Genomic DNA, 20,891 nt, shown 5'->3' with positions numbered 1-20,891 from the left:
GTATATGTGGTGGGGACTCCTATCAGCTGGTGTGTGCTGCCTGATTGCTCATGCAGTGTCTGAGAGATCTCAGGGGTCTATGATAATTAAGACTGCTGGTCCTTTTACAGGGTCACCCTCCTCCTCAGCTTCCTCAAACTTTTCCCTAATTCAACCACAGGGTCAGCAGCGTCTGTTGATTGATTGGGTGTAAATATCTGCATCTGACTCTTCTCGTGGAAAGAGCAGGAACAGTTAGTTAAGAGCTTTGGGTTTGGGACCCGGGCTGTATGCAATCAACTTAAGCAATCAATTAATTGTTCTTAGCTTGAGTTGTTTTTTTTTTTTTTTTTTTTTTTCTGGAGCCAGACTCCAACTTTTTCTTTGGAGCAAGTCTCCAACTTGCCGTGTAGCAGAGGGTGACTTTGAACTGCTCCTCCTGCCTCTGCTTCCTGTGCTGAGGTTACAAGTGTTCTCTGACACTTTCAGTTCATCTGGCACTGGGAAGGGAACCCAGAACTCCAAGCACACTGACAAGTACCCTGTCACCTGAGCTGCAGCCCCAGACCCTTTTTATTATTTTTATAAGTACATTTTTTTTAAAGTAGGGAGCCAGAAAATACTCTGGAATATTTTCACTGAAAGAGTTTGATAGTTGAAATAATGTTCAACTATCTAGAAACATGATATAGGAACATCTATTTGTATTTTTTTGAATTTGGACCCCACAAATAGTAGGGGAAAACCTACACATAGATCTGTAAGTTCAGCCCCAGCAATGTTAAGCCTAAAAGAGAAAGGAAATATGTCATGTTTCCTAATTCAGCATCTAGAAGAACATGAGCAACTCAAGAGACTACAGTGACTGTTTCTTCTTCTACATGGAACTGAATCAATACAGGCATGAGTAATTTTCATACTTACTAGATAATTAGAATAATGAGGGTAACTGTATTGACAGCTGTTTGCTGATACAAAAATATAAGATGTTATTATGAGGAGTTAAGAGGTAGATATTAATAAAACTAATATTTGTGAACATTTTAAAAATTGATGAGGAAAATTTATGGATAAGCTTTCTCCTCTTGATTTAAATGTGTATATGTTTGTGTGTGTGTGTGTGTGTGTGAGTGTGTGTGTGAGTGTGTGTGTGTGAGTTTTTATGTGTGAGTATGTGTGTGAGTGTGTGTGAGTTTTTAATGTGTGAGTGTGTGTGTGAGTGTATGTGAGTGTGTGCGTATGTGTGTGTAAGTGTGTGTGTGTGTGAGTGTGTGTTTGTGTGTGTGTTTGTGTGTATGTGTGTGTGTGTGTGTGTGTGAAGATGAACTTACACTTCTGTGGAATTATAGACTCTAGACTCACTAGAAGAGTTCACAATTCAAAAATACAAGCTGTCAAAGCAAAGTAGTGCAGATCTGTGGACATTCAGACCAAGATTTGATCAAGAGGAACAGTGTTAGAAACTGAGGGCTGGCACAGGGCAGACCTATTCAAAGCTCCCTGAAGCACTCGCTTATATGATTGTGGACATTCTATGGACATTTATGAGCCCAACAAAAGGGGGTGGGGCTTTGTCAAGGGAAATAAAATGGAGACAATATTTTCATTGATAGGAATCTGCCCACAAAACAAATGCTGTTTCTCAGAACCCTATTGCTAACAAATCTGTCTGGGGACAAATGGAATGTGAATTCTGGCCAAAAGACTTTTGAGTGTATTTATGGTAGTTTTCTGTTTGATATTTTGATAGTTGACTCATTTCGTTTTCATCCAACATTAGGAAATTAATTGTGCTCTAATTGGGATTTCAAGAGTGATTTTTCCACTTACATTCTGAAGTAAACTTTCAACTTTGTTCTCAGTGAAAACTCAGTTTTTCCTAGGTCAGTTTGACTTCCAGTGGCTGGCAAGAATAAATCACTTTTGAGCAGAACATAGTTGGTAGTGAGCAATGCACCTTCCTCATTTCATCTCCCAGTGGTAGCAGGATCCCAGGCAGTGTCCTGTGTAGAGAGTCAGGTGAATAGAAAGTAGCTTATGAAAAGCCCAGAACAGTGTGTGTCATTGACCTATGTGGTCGTTAATGACACGGACTTGGAAGTCTAACAGACTCAGGTTTGTAGTTGTGGCAATGTAACATCTCTGAGCTATTTATTCCTTTTAGATGATTGCGATATGTATGTATACACACACACTGTTTTACATAAATGTTGAAGATATGTAATTCCAGAAAGGCTCAGGCACAAACTTTGTATTCATAACTCATGATTCCAAGACTATTTCCTTAAGCATTGGTACTTAAAGTGAGGCACCCAGCCTGGCCAGTTTGTTTGCTATTAAACAATGAGATAAAGCTTATGCAAGAATAAGGACTCATTGTATCAGTAAATTCAGGACTTCTGCTGTATTCTACAGTGCTGCAAACTACATCACTAAAACACTGTGATTTCAGCTATTTCTGTAGTTCAACTTCCTCTCACAAGGGGCAACATCCTTCATTTCATTTTAGTGCAAATTTCTTACATTGCCGTCCTGTGGCACACTGAATAATATGTGCTAGTGAAGCACACAGATAATAAAGTATCTCAGAAGCAGAGGTTAAAGGGAAGGCTCTGGACTAGTGAGAATGCAGCCAGCATTCAAGTAAACCATTAACCTTGTCAATCCAGTTTTCTTACTTTAGCAACAAGAATTGCTTTGAGGCTCAGGAAAAAAAAAAAGACACACGGGGAATCATTTTCAGGTGCTAAAGAGTTTTAATAACAACAGATGTTGGTGCTTTGAGTACAATTGAGCCTTTTCTGTCTAACTGGCTGGTACTTTTCCTCTCCTAACTGTTGGAAGTTTGAAACATCTGAGAGAAGGGTTAATAGAGGTTCTCATTCCACTTGTGCAACCATCACACTTGTCAACAAATATTGATCATAACATTTTAATTGTGAAAAATATGGGGTTTTTGTATGATTCTTTAAATTTGTATGCATTGTGAAATGGTCACGTTGACCTCAAAAACTTATCTACCACAACACTCAGTCTGCAAAATTAAACTAACATTTATCTAAGGCAGCAAATGTCGGGTAGTATCAGACACATACCATTATACACTCTAAAGGATAATTTTAATGTTAGTTTTTTGATAACATACTAGGCAGGATGATCCAATGTGTGTAATAATGAAATCTGTGCAGCACGCTCAATAGTGAACTCCATTTCCGCTAGAGGACCTTGCTAACTCATCATGGAGGCCTTCTCCAGATATAATACAGTCTATTCTCAGGTTCTTTCTACCAGTTCTCTGTTCTAATGCTACTAACTGAGCATGATCGGTGTTCAGACTGGAGCATGGCATTATGAAAAGTACAGGAAGTGAGTTAAGGGAGAGCTGGCTTCAGATCCAAACTCTATTGTGAACTTGCTAGATGATTATATACAAAACTACATACTAGCTAGACAATCGAGGAACAATATCTCTAAGAGTTTATATTACCTGGTTGTGTCAAGCTGTTTCAATTGATGCATCACGTGGAATCAGATCATTGATACATATGGCAGATGATCAGTGATTTTTCCTCATATTTTATTTCTCCTGAAGCCTCATGAAACCTCAAACAAACCCTCTTCAGGTGGTACCATTGATTTGAATAACTTTAGATTATAGTTAGGACAACTCATGGGCAAAGATTTCAAAATTCAATGCCCTTTCAATATTGAAGATGAAAGGGTATGAAATTGCATAGTTTTGTCTTATGTAATTATGCTAGAAATCTTTTTCTAAAAGTTGGAATATGGAGGACTCAATATTTTATTAATGTATTGATGTATGTATGTATGTATGTATGTATGTATGTGTTTGTTTATTTATTTATTTATTTATTTATTTATTTATTTATTTACAGGGTGAACGAGGAGAATGTGGGAAACCAGGAATGAAAGGTGACAAAGTAAGGGTCATGCTTTTAAACTGTTAACATCTGTGATCCTTTTTGGCCTGAGTTTCCTCAAGAGAAGATTACTGGCATGAATTATGTGGGTCTCACCTAGATCTGAAGTTCAGTTTTCACATCTGTAAAACATGAAGCAGAAAAACCAAAGCATACATAACTTACAAAATGACCCCACTGCCTTCTATCTCTGCACACCCTTTTCATAGATCATTAAGGTCATGCTGTGACATCCTGACCTTTGAGGTCAGTCCTCCTGAACTTTATGGTTGAAAGAATAAGCAGCGGTCAATGAGAGGTGCACTTGGATGCACTGCAATGACCGTCTGATGGAGCGTCAACCACGGCAGTGAAAAACCTCTGAAGTTAGTGAAATCATAGGAATCACAAAGGGTTTGCAATATAGGGACGCAGCAAGATATGAGCAGCAGTATAACTACTTACCTTAGTTCCAAATTAATATGGGTAAGGAACTTAAACTAGAGACATAGTCAACTTGGCATGTTAAAGACTTCCTAAAAGACCCAAACTACATAGACAGTGTATCTAAAACTATAATTTTTGATAGATAATCTGAAAGGCATAGAATAAGAATAGAGGTCATCCAAGTTAGGGACTATTGACTATGAAGGCAACCAAGATAATGAAATAGAAAACATCTGTGTTATGTGTATGTATGTATGTGACAAGAGAAAATGGCAGAAGGTTGAGGAAGAGGATAAAACAATGATACTGGTCTGTTGAACCCAGTGCTTTAAATGGCTTCATCTTTCCCGGAAGTTGATAAACTACTATAAAGCTGCAGACAGATGGATCTGCAGAGTGCAGGCCTGGTGATTGTTTTCAGAGTGAATCCAAGTGAGACAATGACAACAGTCTAATTAGAGTAGGACACGGGAGCACAGAAGAATGAAGCCACGAAACTGTTACAAGATTAAAAGCTGCATCACTTTCTGTGTCATAAAGAAAATATTGCCAATTACAAGATATGACTTATTTCAAGTATATCTCAATGTTAAGATATAAAATACAAATAGATATGTTTGCACAGGGTACATAAAATATGGTACACTTGATATGAAGAGTTCACACAAATTTATAAGGAATATGGTGAGAACATTAAGAGATGAAAATGAATACTAATGGATAGAAGTGATCAAAATATCTAAATATGCTTGCAGTCAAAAAAATGAAAGTAAGACACTGCCATTATTTTGTAATTTTACACATTAAATTAGCCAACAGTGTGGTGATAATTGATACTTGATTAACATCCTGTAAGACATAAACAAGATCCTGACCTAGATGTAGTTCTAGATGCTGATATATATGTCTGTATTTAGGTAATACTCATGGCCAACCAACTTTATGAAGTCTCTTACTTCCCATAGATACATGTCGTAGATATAGAAGAGACAGACCCTCCTCTATAGTCTCCACCTCAGTAGCCATGGTCAAGATCCTTGGTGAAATCAGATAGGACAAAGATGCAAACACATACATCTGTATCATTTCTAAGGTTATTCAAAGCGGCACACATCAGAAGCATTTTAAGGTCAAACTAAGAAATGAGTAGCCAATCATGGTAGGTCCTGGTTCCTGACAAATAACTTGAAAAAGTTGAAAAGCTGGGAAAAGGTAATCTAGCTATATTATATCCACAGAAAATACGTTGTAAGTGTATTCTGAGATGCGGAACATGTTGAAATTTGGAAGATTATCGACTATGAACAGTGTACTGTCAAATTCCAAACTGTGGAGAAGAACAATTTAGCTGTCAGGCAGACTCATTGCTGATTTATTGATTCACAGGAAGGAAATGATATTCTACTAATTACGGGAATGTATGTACTTACTAGAGCATTCTAAGGAGCTTTATAAAACAATCACTTACCTTCTTCAGGTGGTGGTAGTGTATGCCTTTAATTCCGTCACTTAGGGGGCAGAGGCAGGTGGATTTCTGAGTTTGAGGACAGCCTGGTCTACAGAGAGAATTCCAGGATGTTCAAGATTACATAGAGAAAATGTCTCAAAATATGAAAATGAACTGCATACTAACATATGGGGTAAAATTAGTTTTCTTCTGTTTTATTTATTAAAGCAAAGTTTGACTCTGAGGCGCTTTGTTAATTATGATCATTAGAATCATTTTAATTTGTTCTCTTTGATGTTTGAATAACCATAGAACAGTGACTCTCATCTAGAACTTATTTTTGAATCTAAAATTTATGCGTTACAAAGTTGGATATTTAGAGATTTATTTTCGTTTTATTCCACAGGGACCTGCAGGACCACATGGACCTAAGGGACCAAGAGGAATTCAGGTAAGGAGGTAAAAACCAAGCCTGTGTTTGAACTAGAATTACCTTGGGAAGGTTCAGCAAGAGCCGCCACCCCTTGATCCATTCATATCATCTTCAATTAAATCAGAGTTTGTAAGAAAAAGAACTAGGAATCAATATTTCTTATAGGGGTCCAGACTATTCAAGTATATACCCAAGTTTGGAAACCACTTTACTAATGTTTTGATTGTCCTGAGTTCTCTAAAGACAGGTCCCAGTAAGTACCTTATTGATATACCCAATGACTCTATTTAGTCAATAGTGAAGGGAATGGAAAATATTTTATATGAAGAGAGTTAGGTTGGTATGACAAGGAAGTAGACAGTTCCTATAATGTAACTCTAAGAGTTGTATATTTTTGTCTATATTTATCTAAATATTTGTATTAGTCCTTCAATTCAAGTAGTTAATTATTGAAAACATGGAATGAATCTATATACTGTGGACTCCAGAGAATAATTTGGATCATTTTTTTCCATTGAAGGGACTTGTCTCTTTTAAAGTAACAACAGATGCAGATGAGTAGGAAGAAATAATTTCAGGACCTAAAATATCTGAAGGTACAGCTCAGTGGTTATTAAGCCAGCAGAAAGCCTTGCCTGAATCCTTGACACCACAAAGAACAAAAACAAAACATAAGAACAAAAAAACAAGCCAACCAAACACCCCTCCTCGTGCTAAAAGTTTTAACCCAAGAATTCTTAGGCTATGTCTGGGTAACTAAGGCCTTCACTTTGGTGTGGAACTGCAAGGACAAGGTGGTGAGTGGCCATTGCAAACTCAGTGCAAATGACAGTTATGTGAATAGTCGACTGATAAGCAAAATCTCTTCTAAAAGTGAATCCAACACAGCAAGAAGCTTAAAAACACCTGGATAGGAAACAAACATCACATTGAAAGCATGCTTGTTTTTAGTATGTGTTGTTTTAGAAGGACTATTGCAGGTTCTTATTTAAATGTGACCTGAAGTAGACCTGAGTATCACAATCTGGCTACTGACATCAGGACCCCCAGGAAACTTGAGGAACTGCTTGTCCTGTCTTGATTGGCCTTCTAGTTTGGCATACATACTAATTCTTGGTTTTTATCTTGGACCAGGGTATTGGTGGACCTCCAGGGGATCCAGGCCCAAAGGGGTTTCAAGGAAATAAGGTAAATGCTTTAGATTTTGGAGATGGGTATTGTGCCTTTCCCTAGTGCACACTGTTGCCATGTCTTTTGTTGGCTGCAGGTGTGTGTACACACTCAAGTTCAAGTATGCACAGAAAGACAGTGTTATCCTTTTATTAGTTACTAAGTTATTATTTAGGGGTTTTATTAACTATGAAACATTGTCCAGCAACTTTGTTTCTGTCTTTTTCTTAGTGTATGGCTCACTAAGAACTGAAAAATGGTCCCAAACAACATGAATCCAGCAATTCCAATTTTCTCCTTTTAAACATCTCCACATACAGTTTATTAGAGGATAAGATTTGTGGCTGGCATAAAAACAGAAACCAGTAGTCTTAACCTTCAGCCCCATGTTTGTGACATTATTCCATATACAATCCTGCATGACAGAGAGGAGGGGTGTAATAACAGCTAAATATTGTCCAAAGATTCTCTAAAGCGGACGGTGGGAAAGCACCTGGTCATAGGACTTTTCTTTTCAAAAGTATCTGACCACTTAATTGCAGAAAACAATATTTCTATTTCCTTTTTAATCCTTCCCAACTTTCAATAAATTTCATAGATGTGATAAATACCCAGTAACTTGTCCACAGGCTTAATGGTGGGAGTTGTGTAGAAGTTTTGACCATATTAACTGCAGAAGAGGCCATCACCCGCAGACCCCAGATAAAGGTCATCTTTTGAGGATGGTGCTAACTTTAAGTTGTAGAGAGCAGTTGGGCTGCTTTAGTGTTAATTCTCCAGAGGGAGGAAAGGGAGTGTTGAGGATGCATTTTTAATGAGATAATGACAGTCTGAGATTTCCCAGGCCACTTTTAATTGGCAAATTAAAATAGAATGGGTTTCTCAGCAGGAGCAGGCTTGAGCTTCAAGTAGGGAAATGTCTTTTCCAGTCCTTGCCTATGATTAATTCTCTCTGGGGAAAGGAATGGCTCTGTTGAATACTGAGTAGTTGTCATAAAATCGCTTCAGCTCTAGGTAAAAACCCGACAAAAAGAGAGAAAAAAATTACTCAGTTTGACATTGCATACATATTTCTAGGAATCACTGGTCAACCAAGATGCTAATTTTTACATTTGTAAAATGCAAAATTTGTAAATTTTACTTAAAATTTTATAAGTAATAATAGTTTCAAGCCCTTTGATCCAGAAAACATCAGCATCTGGAGGGTAAAGTCTGCCTTTACCCATGATAAGCTATTTCTCCTCCCTCAGGAAAAAAATATGAATTTCCTAAATATTTGACCTGAGACCAATGTGTTTCTGATCGAAAATATGGAAGTTACACCTAAGTTCTCTTACAATCTATTTTGGCTTTGAGAAACAGTTTGTTGAAAGGGTATTTCTGCTTGTTTGTAATGCCCATGTGAAGTCATAGAAAAGGAAAAATAAAATCGCTTAGAAAAAAGGAAACCATTCTACTGTATTTTCAAGCACTGCATCTCTAATAGACCAGGACAGAAATTCTATACTTAAAACATTCACAAAGATTCCGTGAGAGTTTCTAGATGGGGCCTGTCTATGGCTTTTCATTTATGAATGGTCTCTCTCATGAACTACAATCACTGTTTGTTATTCTGGGGTTGGATTTTCTTCTAAAAGGTCTCCCCAGCCCAGAAAAGGTGGCCAAAGAACAAAAAGGAAAAAAATAGCATGTGCTAAATCAGGAAAAATGTGCCTCTGGGTCAGTTTCACCAGTCGTTGCTGCCATTAATACGTTCCACACGGAAAGTAACTCCCGTCCTGCCCTGAAAGCCCATGTTGCCTTAGCAACAGAATACAGATATTTTTTTTAGAAGGAAGCCTTGGTCCAGAGGCCTCTCAGCTCTCCCACTCACAGGGATCATAGTTCTGAGAAGAACATCCTGACAGTCTTTTACATCATTAGAGTATAATTATAGAAGTGCCCGAGAAGCCTTCTTCTGTGACCAAGCTGAACTTGTAAAAGAGAGAGACTGGAGCCCTACGGGTCCAGACCTTCCGGCTCCCACAAGGCTGCGATGGTTGGTCCAGGCTGTAATGGGCCCCTCTGCTAGGTAGCTAGCATGGGTCAAGATAGGAAAGCCTTACAAATGTGTTCAATAATAATTCCGAACAAACTAGCACAGTGGGTGATACAAAACTAAAACGGCCCGCTCGTACTAGATCGCGAAGCTTTTCTGAGTTGATATCCAAGGGACATTCCTTCCTCAAGTCTCATGCAAATCTGTGCTTTTAAAAAAACTATGCCTGCCGTGAAGGACTGCAGTGTGGAATGCTAGGAAGCTGCCTGTGACACCCACAGCAGAACTCTGCAGGTCAGGGCCAGAAGAGCAGGTGACAACTTTGGCGCTTCCCACAAGGACAAGCACCACGTGGGCATTCCTCGAACTATTCACTGTGTGCTATTAATACTATATAATATTCACGTGGTCTCCAGAAACAGCTGTCCTCTTTATCCCACCTCGCACAGAATACTCACAATATTTGGAGACCCACAAATACCTAGGATACCCACAATATTCCCCAGAGGATTCTTTCTTAGGGTTTTCTTCTTGCTCTTTACTTTGAAGTATAAGAAACACTGAGTACACTTACAGAAGAGACTTAGTCTTTACGACCAGGCTAGCTTCTGAGATGCTAAGGAAACTCTGAGAAATCAGGAGTGGGCAGCGGGGCAGTGCAGGAAGTTAACTGGCAGTTTGGAAAAGCCAAAGATATTACTCTTCTAACACTATAAATGGGGCAGTACAGGGTAGTGCAGAGTATATTAAAGTGTTCTTCGTGCTTGCACAGTCTCCTCACACTGCTAAGAGGACAGGACACGAGTTGTAGTAAATATTAAATAAAAAGCTGGCTTATCTCTTTATCGGCCTCCCACCCCCATCTCACTCCAAGATTGCCAGCCTGGCATTTAGCATGGAGCCTTGCACACGGACTCTGTCACGTGGTCCAAGCCACCATCTCCAGGGAATTCTTTTCCCAAGCGGTTCACTCCACCCGCCCTGGTGCTTCTGCCCCAACGTGTTTCTTTACCCCACTGTCCGGCACAAACATGGCTCTAAGGCCTGATACCTTTTCATACAGGTTTATATATCAAACTCTCAATCTACAAACCTTCTACACAATAAGATTACATCCAACAGACAAAGATAAAACTGCCCTTCTATATGGGATAAAAGACCTATAGAATCCCTTAGAATATTTATATCTACCTAGCACCAATTAAGTTCACCTGGGTCCAGATCACCTTTCTAGAGCTCCATCTTGATCTCTCTCTCTCTCTCTTCCTCTTCCAATTTCCTCCCCTTTCTCCGTCTACCTCTCCCTGTCCAATCATGTGACACCTTAACATAAATCTACAACATGGATAATTTTGTGTTTTATGTTTTCTATAATATTTTCATATTTTTACTGCAGACACGGTAGTTTTAAAAATGAGTTAACTTTGGTTGTTATTAAACAGTTCATTTGGCTCAAAATTAGCTTAGTATCTCTAGGATGTTAACCTCCTAAACATGACTGATATTTACAGGTGTGGTCTGAAAATAGATAAATACCATAATAAGAAAAATGTAAAAAATTTTATATTTCTCCTCAGTCAAAAATGGTGTGAAGATTTATTTTAAAGCCTCAACTCATTGATTCCCACTATTTACCAGCTATGGTTTGTAACATGATACATGATTTCATAACTTGATGTATAGTAGAGCTTATGTAGAGACTTCAACTCCTAGTGAAAATGATTCAAAAGGATTTTAGAATTCTCAATTCTCCAAGCACATTGGTGGTACTGTGGGCTTCATGGAAGGTAGTTCTAAAATAGCACTTGAACACACCAGTTTCAGCGTTGTGCTTCCTGGCTTTCAGAGGGCTGATCAATCTGAACAAGGTTGTGATGTACATAGAAAACACCCCTTCATCATCTTCATTATACATCTTTGTTGAATAAAGAGTATTGGCCAAACTCTGTGCCTCTTTTGCCTTCAGAGATGCAGAAGTCTAAATGTTGCTTCTGTTTCAAACCTAATTAAAAGGGGAAGAATAGGAGCTCAGCAATTCCTGATGTGGAGAGAGCTTTGACTTGCATGAACATCTGCTCACTAGGATTTTAAGCAAGCTTATTAATTCGTCGGATACGAGCCAACTGACAGTGGCAACTTGAAAGGGTTGTCAGATCATGTAGGACTTCAGCCAATGACTTCAAGTCAGATGATTTTCATGCATACATTACTTGCTTGATCATATGGTTCCAGCTGCTGAGATGGACTGTGTATGTACACGTGCATATGTGTCTACGCAGTTAGAGCCTGCCACCAGAGAAGCTCTCGTGATCCGAAGAACCCAAACTGCCAACATTTCCCAGGCTATTTCTAAGTATGGCTCACACACCTAGTTAGACTTGGCACTAGATGGAACAGACCTAGCCATGAGTTCATCAGAACGCCATAGATTTTTATAATTACGACAGTATCATTAATTCAACCACATTGAACAGCAACTTTGCAGGGAGAAGTTAAGTTCAGTCTAAGGTATTTTATTAAAATTGTAAAGTATACATAGCCTATTATAATTTGAACCATTGAGGAAAATTCATTATAGTTCAACATGCTGACAATGGTGTTTAACAGCTACTATTATTAATACTTCAATTAAAAAATCATTTTAGTGAATCCTGTACAAACCAAACAATATCTCCTTCTAGCATTCAAGAATGTGTCTTAAAGAAACATATTACACTATCAGATTAATCACCCCTTTCCACAAATCAGTGGTTTTGTTGCCGCGGGAACAGAAGATATCCAACTTGAATATCACAGCAACTTACTTTGTGCAGGAGAAACCAAAACTGCACATTAGAGACACATTTCTAAGACTCTCTCTTCAATAGACACACAACTCTATAGATTTTGTTGTGTGTGTGAGGAAGCATGGCTTTGTGACCAAATGGCCTTTGTATGAACTCTCACTTCTTGATCACCATGATCAAGCACTGTCTGCTACAGTTACTGACATATACAATACTGTGAATTACTTGCACTTTTCACCAGTTCTTGGCCATTATAAAATGTTTGCTTTGGAAAACACAAATTGGTAGGTGTGTGAACTGTGGTTGAGCGGATGGTATTTTAAATACAAATTTGAAATAATTATGTCTCCATAGTCAATAGAGGTTGAGTTTATATGTAGTTACAGTATATATTCACAGTATTACCGGCTGTAATTTACACTAATTTCTTTCGCTGATGCAGTGATAAGTTTATGTTGTAGATTTTATGTAGATTTTACTGGAAATTGAAGGTGAATTTATTTGCATAAGTTCTGTTTCCTCTTGGCTTACATCTTATCATATTTGTCTTGTCTTCCTCTTATAGATCAGTTGTGGATATATTATAACTCTGACATTTGTACTTTTCACCCTGTTCCAAAAAAATCAAATGAGTTTTAAAATTCTTTAAAAGCTAGGAGTATGTGATTTTGTGAGGCAGTTGGATACCGTAGTTAAGGGCACTGTTTCTGAGACTGGACTATGAAGTTGAAAGCAGTGTTAGGTGTGACTAGCTGAGCTATGTGGCTGGCTAATTGGCTTCCCTGTCACTCAGACTTGTCACCCACGTTCTGGGTTAATAAAAAATGTGAGGACTCTGTGAATTAACATAAACAAAATGTTTCACACAGCATCTGTCCTGGAGTGAATCCTATGTGTGCTGGCAAGTTTAATCAAGTGACTGACCCTTTTGACAGTCTTCCTCACACCATCATAGATCAAGTATAGAGCACTATTTTTCCTCAAAGTATTTATCACTCACAACTTCCTCTGGAACAAGAGAAATGAGGACATTCAATGGAGAACAACTCACATATACATGATGAATATTGACTTCCCCGTGGCCTCCTTCCTACTTGGCCAGAAGGCTAAAAATAATGCCTTTGTTGACTTATCCCTAAGTCTCTGCACTGACCCCTTATTTGGTTTTACATGAAGATGTAACCTGACCACACTTGAACCATTTTACTTACGGTTATCCCCTTGCATTTTGAAATCATGAGAACATTTGTCACACTCATTTGAGTTAGTGTCACTTCCGTCTCAGAAACGACTCAGACAAGTTGTCAAACCATCTTTCCAGTGGTGAAAAGGGCCCAAGGGATTGTTACATTGTTCATAACTGTATTGTGCTTTGATGGATTGGGCAGAACTTTCTTTATTTGTTATCTTAGAGAAAGAAATGCTTTGCTTTGCTTCCAGTCACTTAGGTACATAAGTGTTGGGTTTTCATTGACTGAACTTCACTCAAAATATAAGCTTAGGCTCCTTATACTTTTAGCTGAAAAAAAAAGAGTTAATTTTGCCTGGATGAAATTGAAAGAGAAACTATAGACTAGTCATTTGGCATTATTATGAAATAATAATTTATGTATATAAATCAGTTAAGTGGCTCCAAAAGAAAATTCCCAGGCACACAGCTTCTCCAAGATCTGACCAGGAATCCATGCAGTCCCTGCTCCCTTCCTGATCTCCAGTAAATGTCTGATGCTTGGGAGGTTACATGAATAATGATAATTAGCTAAGCACTGAGAAATCAAAGGGGAACACACGGATCTTCTTCTCAGACTTGTAACAGGGGATGTGGATCACACTAACACTAGAAATGCAGTTGCAGAAAAAAAATAGTGCTTTGATCAGAGAATTCTCCCTTAAGCATGGGGCTTAAATTATGGTCTGAGAACGATAAGAACACCCAGTGTAGAGAGCCTAAAGGAACAGGTTATGCACAAGGAACTGAGTAAAGACCATTGCTACTAAAAAGGGTGCAGTGCTACTCTGTGGAGCACCTTGTGTAGAGCCCTGTTTTACCATGATGGCAAAACAAAAGGCCTCACCCCCCCTTTTTTTTCAGAATAAAATTAAAATGGAAACTTTTTTTTTTTCTGGTAGCAATGGAGGAATCAAATTGGAGGGTCCTAGAATCATTGTAGGTTGACCAGTAAGGATGCTGTTGTGATTTGAATAGACAATATTAACCTTGTGTGTATTATAAAGATGGATGAATCCAGGACAGATTTTAGAGTCATGCTGACAGTTGTCTATGTTTTATTTGGTGGAAGAATGCCTCCTGACACAAGAGGGATGAACTGTGGAGACAGTACACAGATGGAGAAAACTAGAGGATGGCCAGGTCTAGAGAAGAAGTGACCTTAGTAGGTCTTTAGAAATGGCTAGATCCTTTTGCAATTTTTGGTTTCCCTAACTTCTGTAAAGATGTTATGGTAGGTTTCTACTGGTAGTTTATGATTGCCACTGTCCATGGTTCTGAATCAAGTCTCTGGCCTTTTAAACCTCTCCAAAACTCATAGCCATGGGAGGTTCTTGAGCACTTGAGATGTGTTTTATACATTTGAAGTTTCTTTAAGCTTAAGATGCACATAGCTTCAAATGCAGCACTGAAATAATAACAATATAATTACTAATATTTTAAAGTATTGATAACATTGAAAAAATATTTGAGTTAACAAGTAAAACTGTTATTGATTATAATTAATTACTTGCTTCCTTAATGAAGCTACTAGAAAACTTAAAATTTTATCTGGGGCTTGCTGTAAAATTTCCTCTGGGCACTCATGCTCTGATGGGACCCTATTGTCACTTCATTCCTGGCTCCTGGAACCCACGCTTCATGCTGATGAAAGAACATCTTCACATCATTCCATGCTATTCTCTTTCGAATGTTCTTGGCTCACTCTTTTCAGTGTAACCACCAAACCAATTCACTGACAGCAGTTAGAAGAAAAAAATCTCTTGACCACACAGGCAGTGGCTTACTGTCAATCAAACTTTCAGTTAAACACTAAACAATGTAGAGTTTCCACCACTCACATCAACTCAAATTTCCTCGAAATGGCTAGTTTAAATGTCATCTTCTGACTTGTTATGGAACAAAGCTATATTTATTTACTTATTTTTCACAAAAAAATTATTGGGTATTCTCTGCATTTAAATTTCAGATGTTATCTCTTTCCCACCATCCCATCCCGTCTACCCCTCCCATTGCTGCCATGAGGTGCTCCCTCTCCTAACCACCCTCTCCCACCTCAGCACTTTGGCATTCCCCTACACTTGGAAAACCAGCCTTCACTGGACCAAAGGCCTCTCCCCGCTTTGATGTTAGACAATGCCATCCTCTGCTGCATATGCACATGGAGGCATTGGTCTCTCCATGAGAACTCATTGGTGGGTGTTTTAGTCCCTGGGAGCTGTGGTGGGTTTGGTTAGTTGATAATGTTGTTCTTCCCATGGGGTTGCAGACCCTTTCAGCTCCTTCAGTCCTTTCTTTTAGCTCCTTCATTGGAGTCCTTGTGTTCAGTCTATTGGTTAGCTGCAAGCATCCTCCTCTGTACCAGTATGGCTCTGGCAGAGCCTTTGAGGAGGCATCCATACCAGATTCCTGCCAATAAGCACTACTTGGCATCAGCAATAGTGCTTGGGTTTAATGGATGGATATGGGATAGATCCCAGGTGAGGAAGTCTCTGGATGATCTTTTCTCCAATCCCTGCTCCTCTATTTCTCTCTTTATTTTCTCACATGAACATTTTGTTCTTTCTTCTAAGAAAGACTGAGGCATCCACTTTCTGGCCTTCCTTCTCTTTGAGCTCCATAATTTCTGTGAATTGTTTCTTGGGTATTCAGAGCTTTTTGGGCTAGTATCCACTTTAAGTGAGTACATACCATGAGTGTTCTTTTGTGATTAGGTTACCTGACTCAGGATGATAGCTTCGAGTTCCATCCATTTGCCTAGGAGTTTCATGAAGTCATTGCTTTTAACAGCAGAGTAGTACTTCATTGTGTAAATGTACCACAATTTCTGTATCCATTCCTCTGTTGAAGGATATCTGGGTTCTTTCCAGCTTCTGACAAAGCTATATTCTAAAAGAATAGAATATAATATATGAGCTTAAGATTCTGTGTTAGTATTCCATCTTAATGCATTTTTCCCTAAAATTAGTTTTTTAAATTTAAAGAAGCAAATATTAAAGAAAAACAGGTTTAAAAAAGATTATCTAAGCAACAAGTTAATATCTAAAAATTATAAAAATTGACTTAAGAACATTAACATGATAACTTCTGAATTATCTCCCAAAATAAGGAATTTAACTGAAGCAAACAAATAAAAAGAGACTCAAAAATCAAAACCAAACAAAACAAACCCATCCCAATAAATATCTGTATGGAATGTTAAGACTGTTTAAACATTTTTAACACATTCTTCTTTTCGTAGAATGATTAACATTTTTCTTGATAGTCGATATTTCTAACGAAGTAGGTCATCTTACACCAGTAATAGTAGAAATATTTTATCCTGTAAAGTCTAGCTATGTTTATTTTAAATAAATATATTTGCTATTTAATAAGACTGTTCGGACTTAAACCATGTACCACTTGAAGATTTTTTAATTATTGAGATAAGGCAGAAAAAACTTCTTGAAATTCTGCTTGTGTTTAACATTCTCCTTAGGTGCTGCTTTGGGGTGTGTGTTGGGGAGGAGGGCAATAAGCCTTTACCTTCTCCAGAGAAAAGTACACTTTGTTTTTACTACATGGTCTCTACAGAGCGAGGATCCTGTGTCCCTATATGGGCTATCCACAGGGGGCTCTTATAACATACATGGGCATTCCAAGGTGCCTGCGAAGTATAAGAAGCTGTAAGGAAACACCGCTTAGAAGAGGAAATATTGGTATCTCCAGGACTCTGAGTCTTTTCTCACCCCCACTTATATTTTGAAACGAAAACAAAATTTAGTATGAAATTTTATGTCTGGTATGCAAAGAGAGAATTTTCAATGATAAGAACAGGTATAGTAAAAATGGCCTTTAGTTTCCTGATGCAAAGACATTTAGAGAGAACAGAAACAACTGTAGAATTTCAAAAGGAGGAAATTCCATTTGACTGAGCTGCGTGATTGACTCTTCTCGCTGGCACAAGCAGAAGATGCTGTGAATGCCATCATTTAAGTACCAAAGGACTATGACCTCTGACCCTCATGTTCACACAGATGTTCTTTGTGTCTGGATCTATGTTTGGGGGAGTTTCCTTTTCCCTTAACTTGAGCAAAGTCTGGTCTTGGCACATGTCTCACTTTACCTCTTGCGAGTATGAAAAGAAATCTCCTAATATAGATAAAGCCCGACCTTGAACATGAGCATGGGTAGAAATACTCATTAGTATAAATTAATGAGTCATAAATGGATATAAAAACTTGGAGAAGACATACTAGAATTAAAGTAATAGAAAGTTAATTTAAAACTTTTATATGTATGTTTTAAGATACATGACAGATTTTCCATAATGAAGATGTATTTCTTTGAGAACAGGAAAAATTTAGCACTATACAAAAGGCAATTTGGGTTCTTTAACCCATCATTATTTCTCAGGACTAGAGACTTGAGTCACCAGAGGAAGTACTTATGAGGATCAGGGAGCTGTGAACTGGACACCCAGGCCAGGTACCCTGTCTGGACTCAGTTTGTCTCCTGACACGAGAAGTCGTGAGTGATTTGGTATCATTCAGTTCTAGGATGGCTCATACGTTTGCTTATGGTCCTGCCACAGAGTGGGCTGTATTGCTTGAATATGCTCTCAGTTTGTGCAACAGAAACCTTGATGAAACATGACAAAGCCAAACCAAACAAGAGTAATAGGATTAATTGGGCATCATACTACATCTTTAAGAGCAAATTATAGCTTCTTGTTGGCTTAAATAGTAAAGGAGAGAGATGGAAGTCATTGGGTAGGGACCAAAATGTATCTGTCAGAGCATTCAAAATAGATTGGTAGGACATGTGGAAAGGCTGTATTATGATTGTCACAGGTAAAGATAGTTCCTTTCTCTCTTTCTTCCTTTTTTTTGTACCTTTCTACATAAAGACATTTAAAATTGATATATAAATGGATATGAAAAAAGAATCTAGGTGGGATCAATTATTGCATATTTATCATACATTTATTTTTACTATGTTGTAGAATATATTTAAATTGTATTTAAAGACTAGAGATGACGGAGGGCAGGGACTGTGTGCTAGACTGCTGTTGTTCACTGTATACCCAAAATACTGTGGAGACGACTTAATGATTCCCTTTCTTCTCTTCCAGGGTGAGCCAGGTCCCCCTGGTCCTTATGGCCCCCCAGGAGCCCCTGGTATTGGACAGCAAGGTGTTAAGGTAAAGATATTTCCTCCTTTGTCCACGGATAACTATTGAATTTATATGGGGCTTGTAGAGTAGGGCATACAGGCTCCTCAGCTCTTTTCTGCAGCAGTTGCATACAGTTTGGGTTTTTGGTCTGGGACATCCTGGTCTGGAACAGTTAACGTAAGAATACTCAAGATACATTTGATTGGATTGGAATGAAAACTTTGTCTCCAAATATATACAGCCTCTCATCATGTACAAGCAATTCTTTTGGGTTTCTTGGGCTTTAAACACTAATGTGCAAATACACTATTGGGAAGTGTGTAGCATCTTAACACGCAAACTGACCACCTGCTCACCTTCCATAAGCAGAAAGTAGAGGCCCCAAATGCTGAGTAAATTCGGGCAGGAAGATTTGTAGGGCATTGGTAGGGGGCATCCTGGGGTGCTCTGGGTCACACAGAACACACAAGAGAGCAGAGATACATACTGATTTCAAATGGACTTTCAGGACAATGAGACTTAATGCACACAGTAAGACAATGATACAATAACCCTAATTCAATATGCTCAGGGGTCGTCAAGTGCCACCATACACAGCAGATCAGTGGTCAGGACATACAGACTTCAGGGAGGGTGGAACCCAGTGGGCACAGTTAGTGGAGAAGCTTTTTCTGAAGGAGATCGAGTGTGAAACAGAGCTTAAGGGAAGGCAAACTGCCCAGCCCGGGGATAGGGAAGGGGCGACATTTTAGGATATCGGCAAGGGATAGTACATACCTTGGCCATCTCAGAAACTGCCGTTCATTTCCCCCTTATACCCGATCATTTTAAGCACCAGAGAGAATTGAGTTGCATTTAGACAAGAGCTGGTGAGCCTTTTAGTACAATTTGTTTGCTTTAATTCCTATCAGCCCCACCCGCCCGAATGGTTCTTAATGTTTCCGAATATGAAAAGTTTGGCTATTTTGCTATTTATCCCTGTTGAGATCTCCGGCTCATTTCATATCATCTTAGTATTTATTTAAAAACTCCCCCTGTAACGACTTTTCCTGTCTCAGGGTGAAAGGGGTCAGGAGGGAAGAACAGGAGCTCCAGGACCGATTGGAATTGGTGAACCCGGACAGCCAGTAAGTGGTAAAAGCTGCAGGTGGACTAAAGAGGGAGAGTATAATCCTTATGTGTTTATTCTGGAAAAAAGAAACGCCCAAGTGAGTCTACATGGATGTTTTTATGTTAAAAAGTCCATTAACAGTAGAAGCATGTAAGAACAAGGTCCGCATTACATTTCATGTTTGAAATAGAGCTATATGAATATATATATTCATATGTATGTACATATACCCGTGTGTATGTTTTCAACTGGCCTTTCCTCACTGTAATCTCTTGTAAGATTAATTAGCTTGGCAAAAAGAAAGGGTTCTCGGGTGTCAAAGTTTCAAGAAGGTGACAGATCCAGATTAAGGTCTCAGGTCTACACATGGTAGTTGATACCACTGTAGCCCTGAGAGCAATGGCGGCTAGAGTCAGAGGCTTCTTTCTCATTATGTAACCCTTGAGAATGCTCTAAAGTTAGGCTTGGTGCTGGGACAAAGATAAAGCCTGTTTTATTCCCAGCTTCCACCTTATGGAGCTTTGAAGTTTGCTATTGTTGGAAAAGGAAAAAAGGATTCTGTCAAGAGAGATCTGAAGAGGAAATGAATAAAACATGACTCTTCTGTTATGAGGAACTTCATAACTTCTCAAGTGATCTTTATTCTGAGCTAAGGACTGTAGCTAGCTCATCAAGGGAGAAGCAACAGCAGCTATAGCTGCAGCAGTGGCCTTCTTACGTGGTGTGGCACTGCCTCATGAAATCATTAACAGGATCATGTTTCTTTGCAGGAGCTGTGAAGTGAATAGAAGTGTATTTTCTGAGGTTTTGTATAAAATGAATGTGTGTGTGTGTGTGTGTGTGTGTATGCTGAGCTATCTCTCTAGCCCCTAATTATTTGACTTCTTTATAGAGTCTGGACATGAATTCCTCATTAACATTTTATTATTTCTTTCTAACTAAATTATTTATTAGTGTTATTTTCAGTTAATATTTCTTTTTACCCATATATATATATATATATATATATATATATATATATATATATATATATATATATATATATATCTAGTTTCTTAGTCTTTCTACTTCATTTTCTTACTCTTAATTTTATAGAGAGGATCTCATATAGCCCAGGCTTGCCTCAAGCTTCTTATATCGCCATGAATGACCTTGAATTTCTGATCACCCTGCCTCT

The 20,891-nt window shown here is 38.4% G+C and overlaps 1 protein-coding gene across 1 annotated transcript in view; it reads left to right on the top strand.

Annotated features, from left to right (window-relative positions):
• The window catches only part of COL28A1 (collagen type XXVIII alpha 1 chain), a gene marked incomplete at both ends in the record, with an annotated part of 147,374 nt that overhangs the window by 14,767 nt on the left and 111,716 nt on the right, over positions 1-20,891 (top strand). The window contains 5 exons of the mRNA XM_080936233.1: positions 3,876-3,920; positions 6,200-6,244; positions 7,361-7,414; positions 18,562-18,630; positions 19,662-19,730. Of these exons, the coding sequence (XP_080792359.1) occupies positions 3,876-3,920; positions 6,200-6,244; positions 7,361-7,414; positions 18,562-18,630; positions 19,662-19,730 (282 nt within the window). The remainder of the gene's footprint in view (positions 1-3,875; positions 3,921-6,199; positions 6,245-7,360; positions 7,415-18,561; positions 18,631-19,661; positions 19,731-20,891) is intronic.

The sequence above is a fragment of the Micromys minutus genome (assembly GCF_963924665.1).
Source record: "Micromys minutus genome assembly, chromosome: 23".
Taxonomy (NCBI): Eukaryota; Metazoa; Chordata; class Mammalia; order Rodentia; family Muridae; genus Micromys; species Micromys minutus.
Note: the sequence above shows the minus strand (reverse complement) of the source record. Positions and strands in the feature narration are given on the sequence as shown.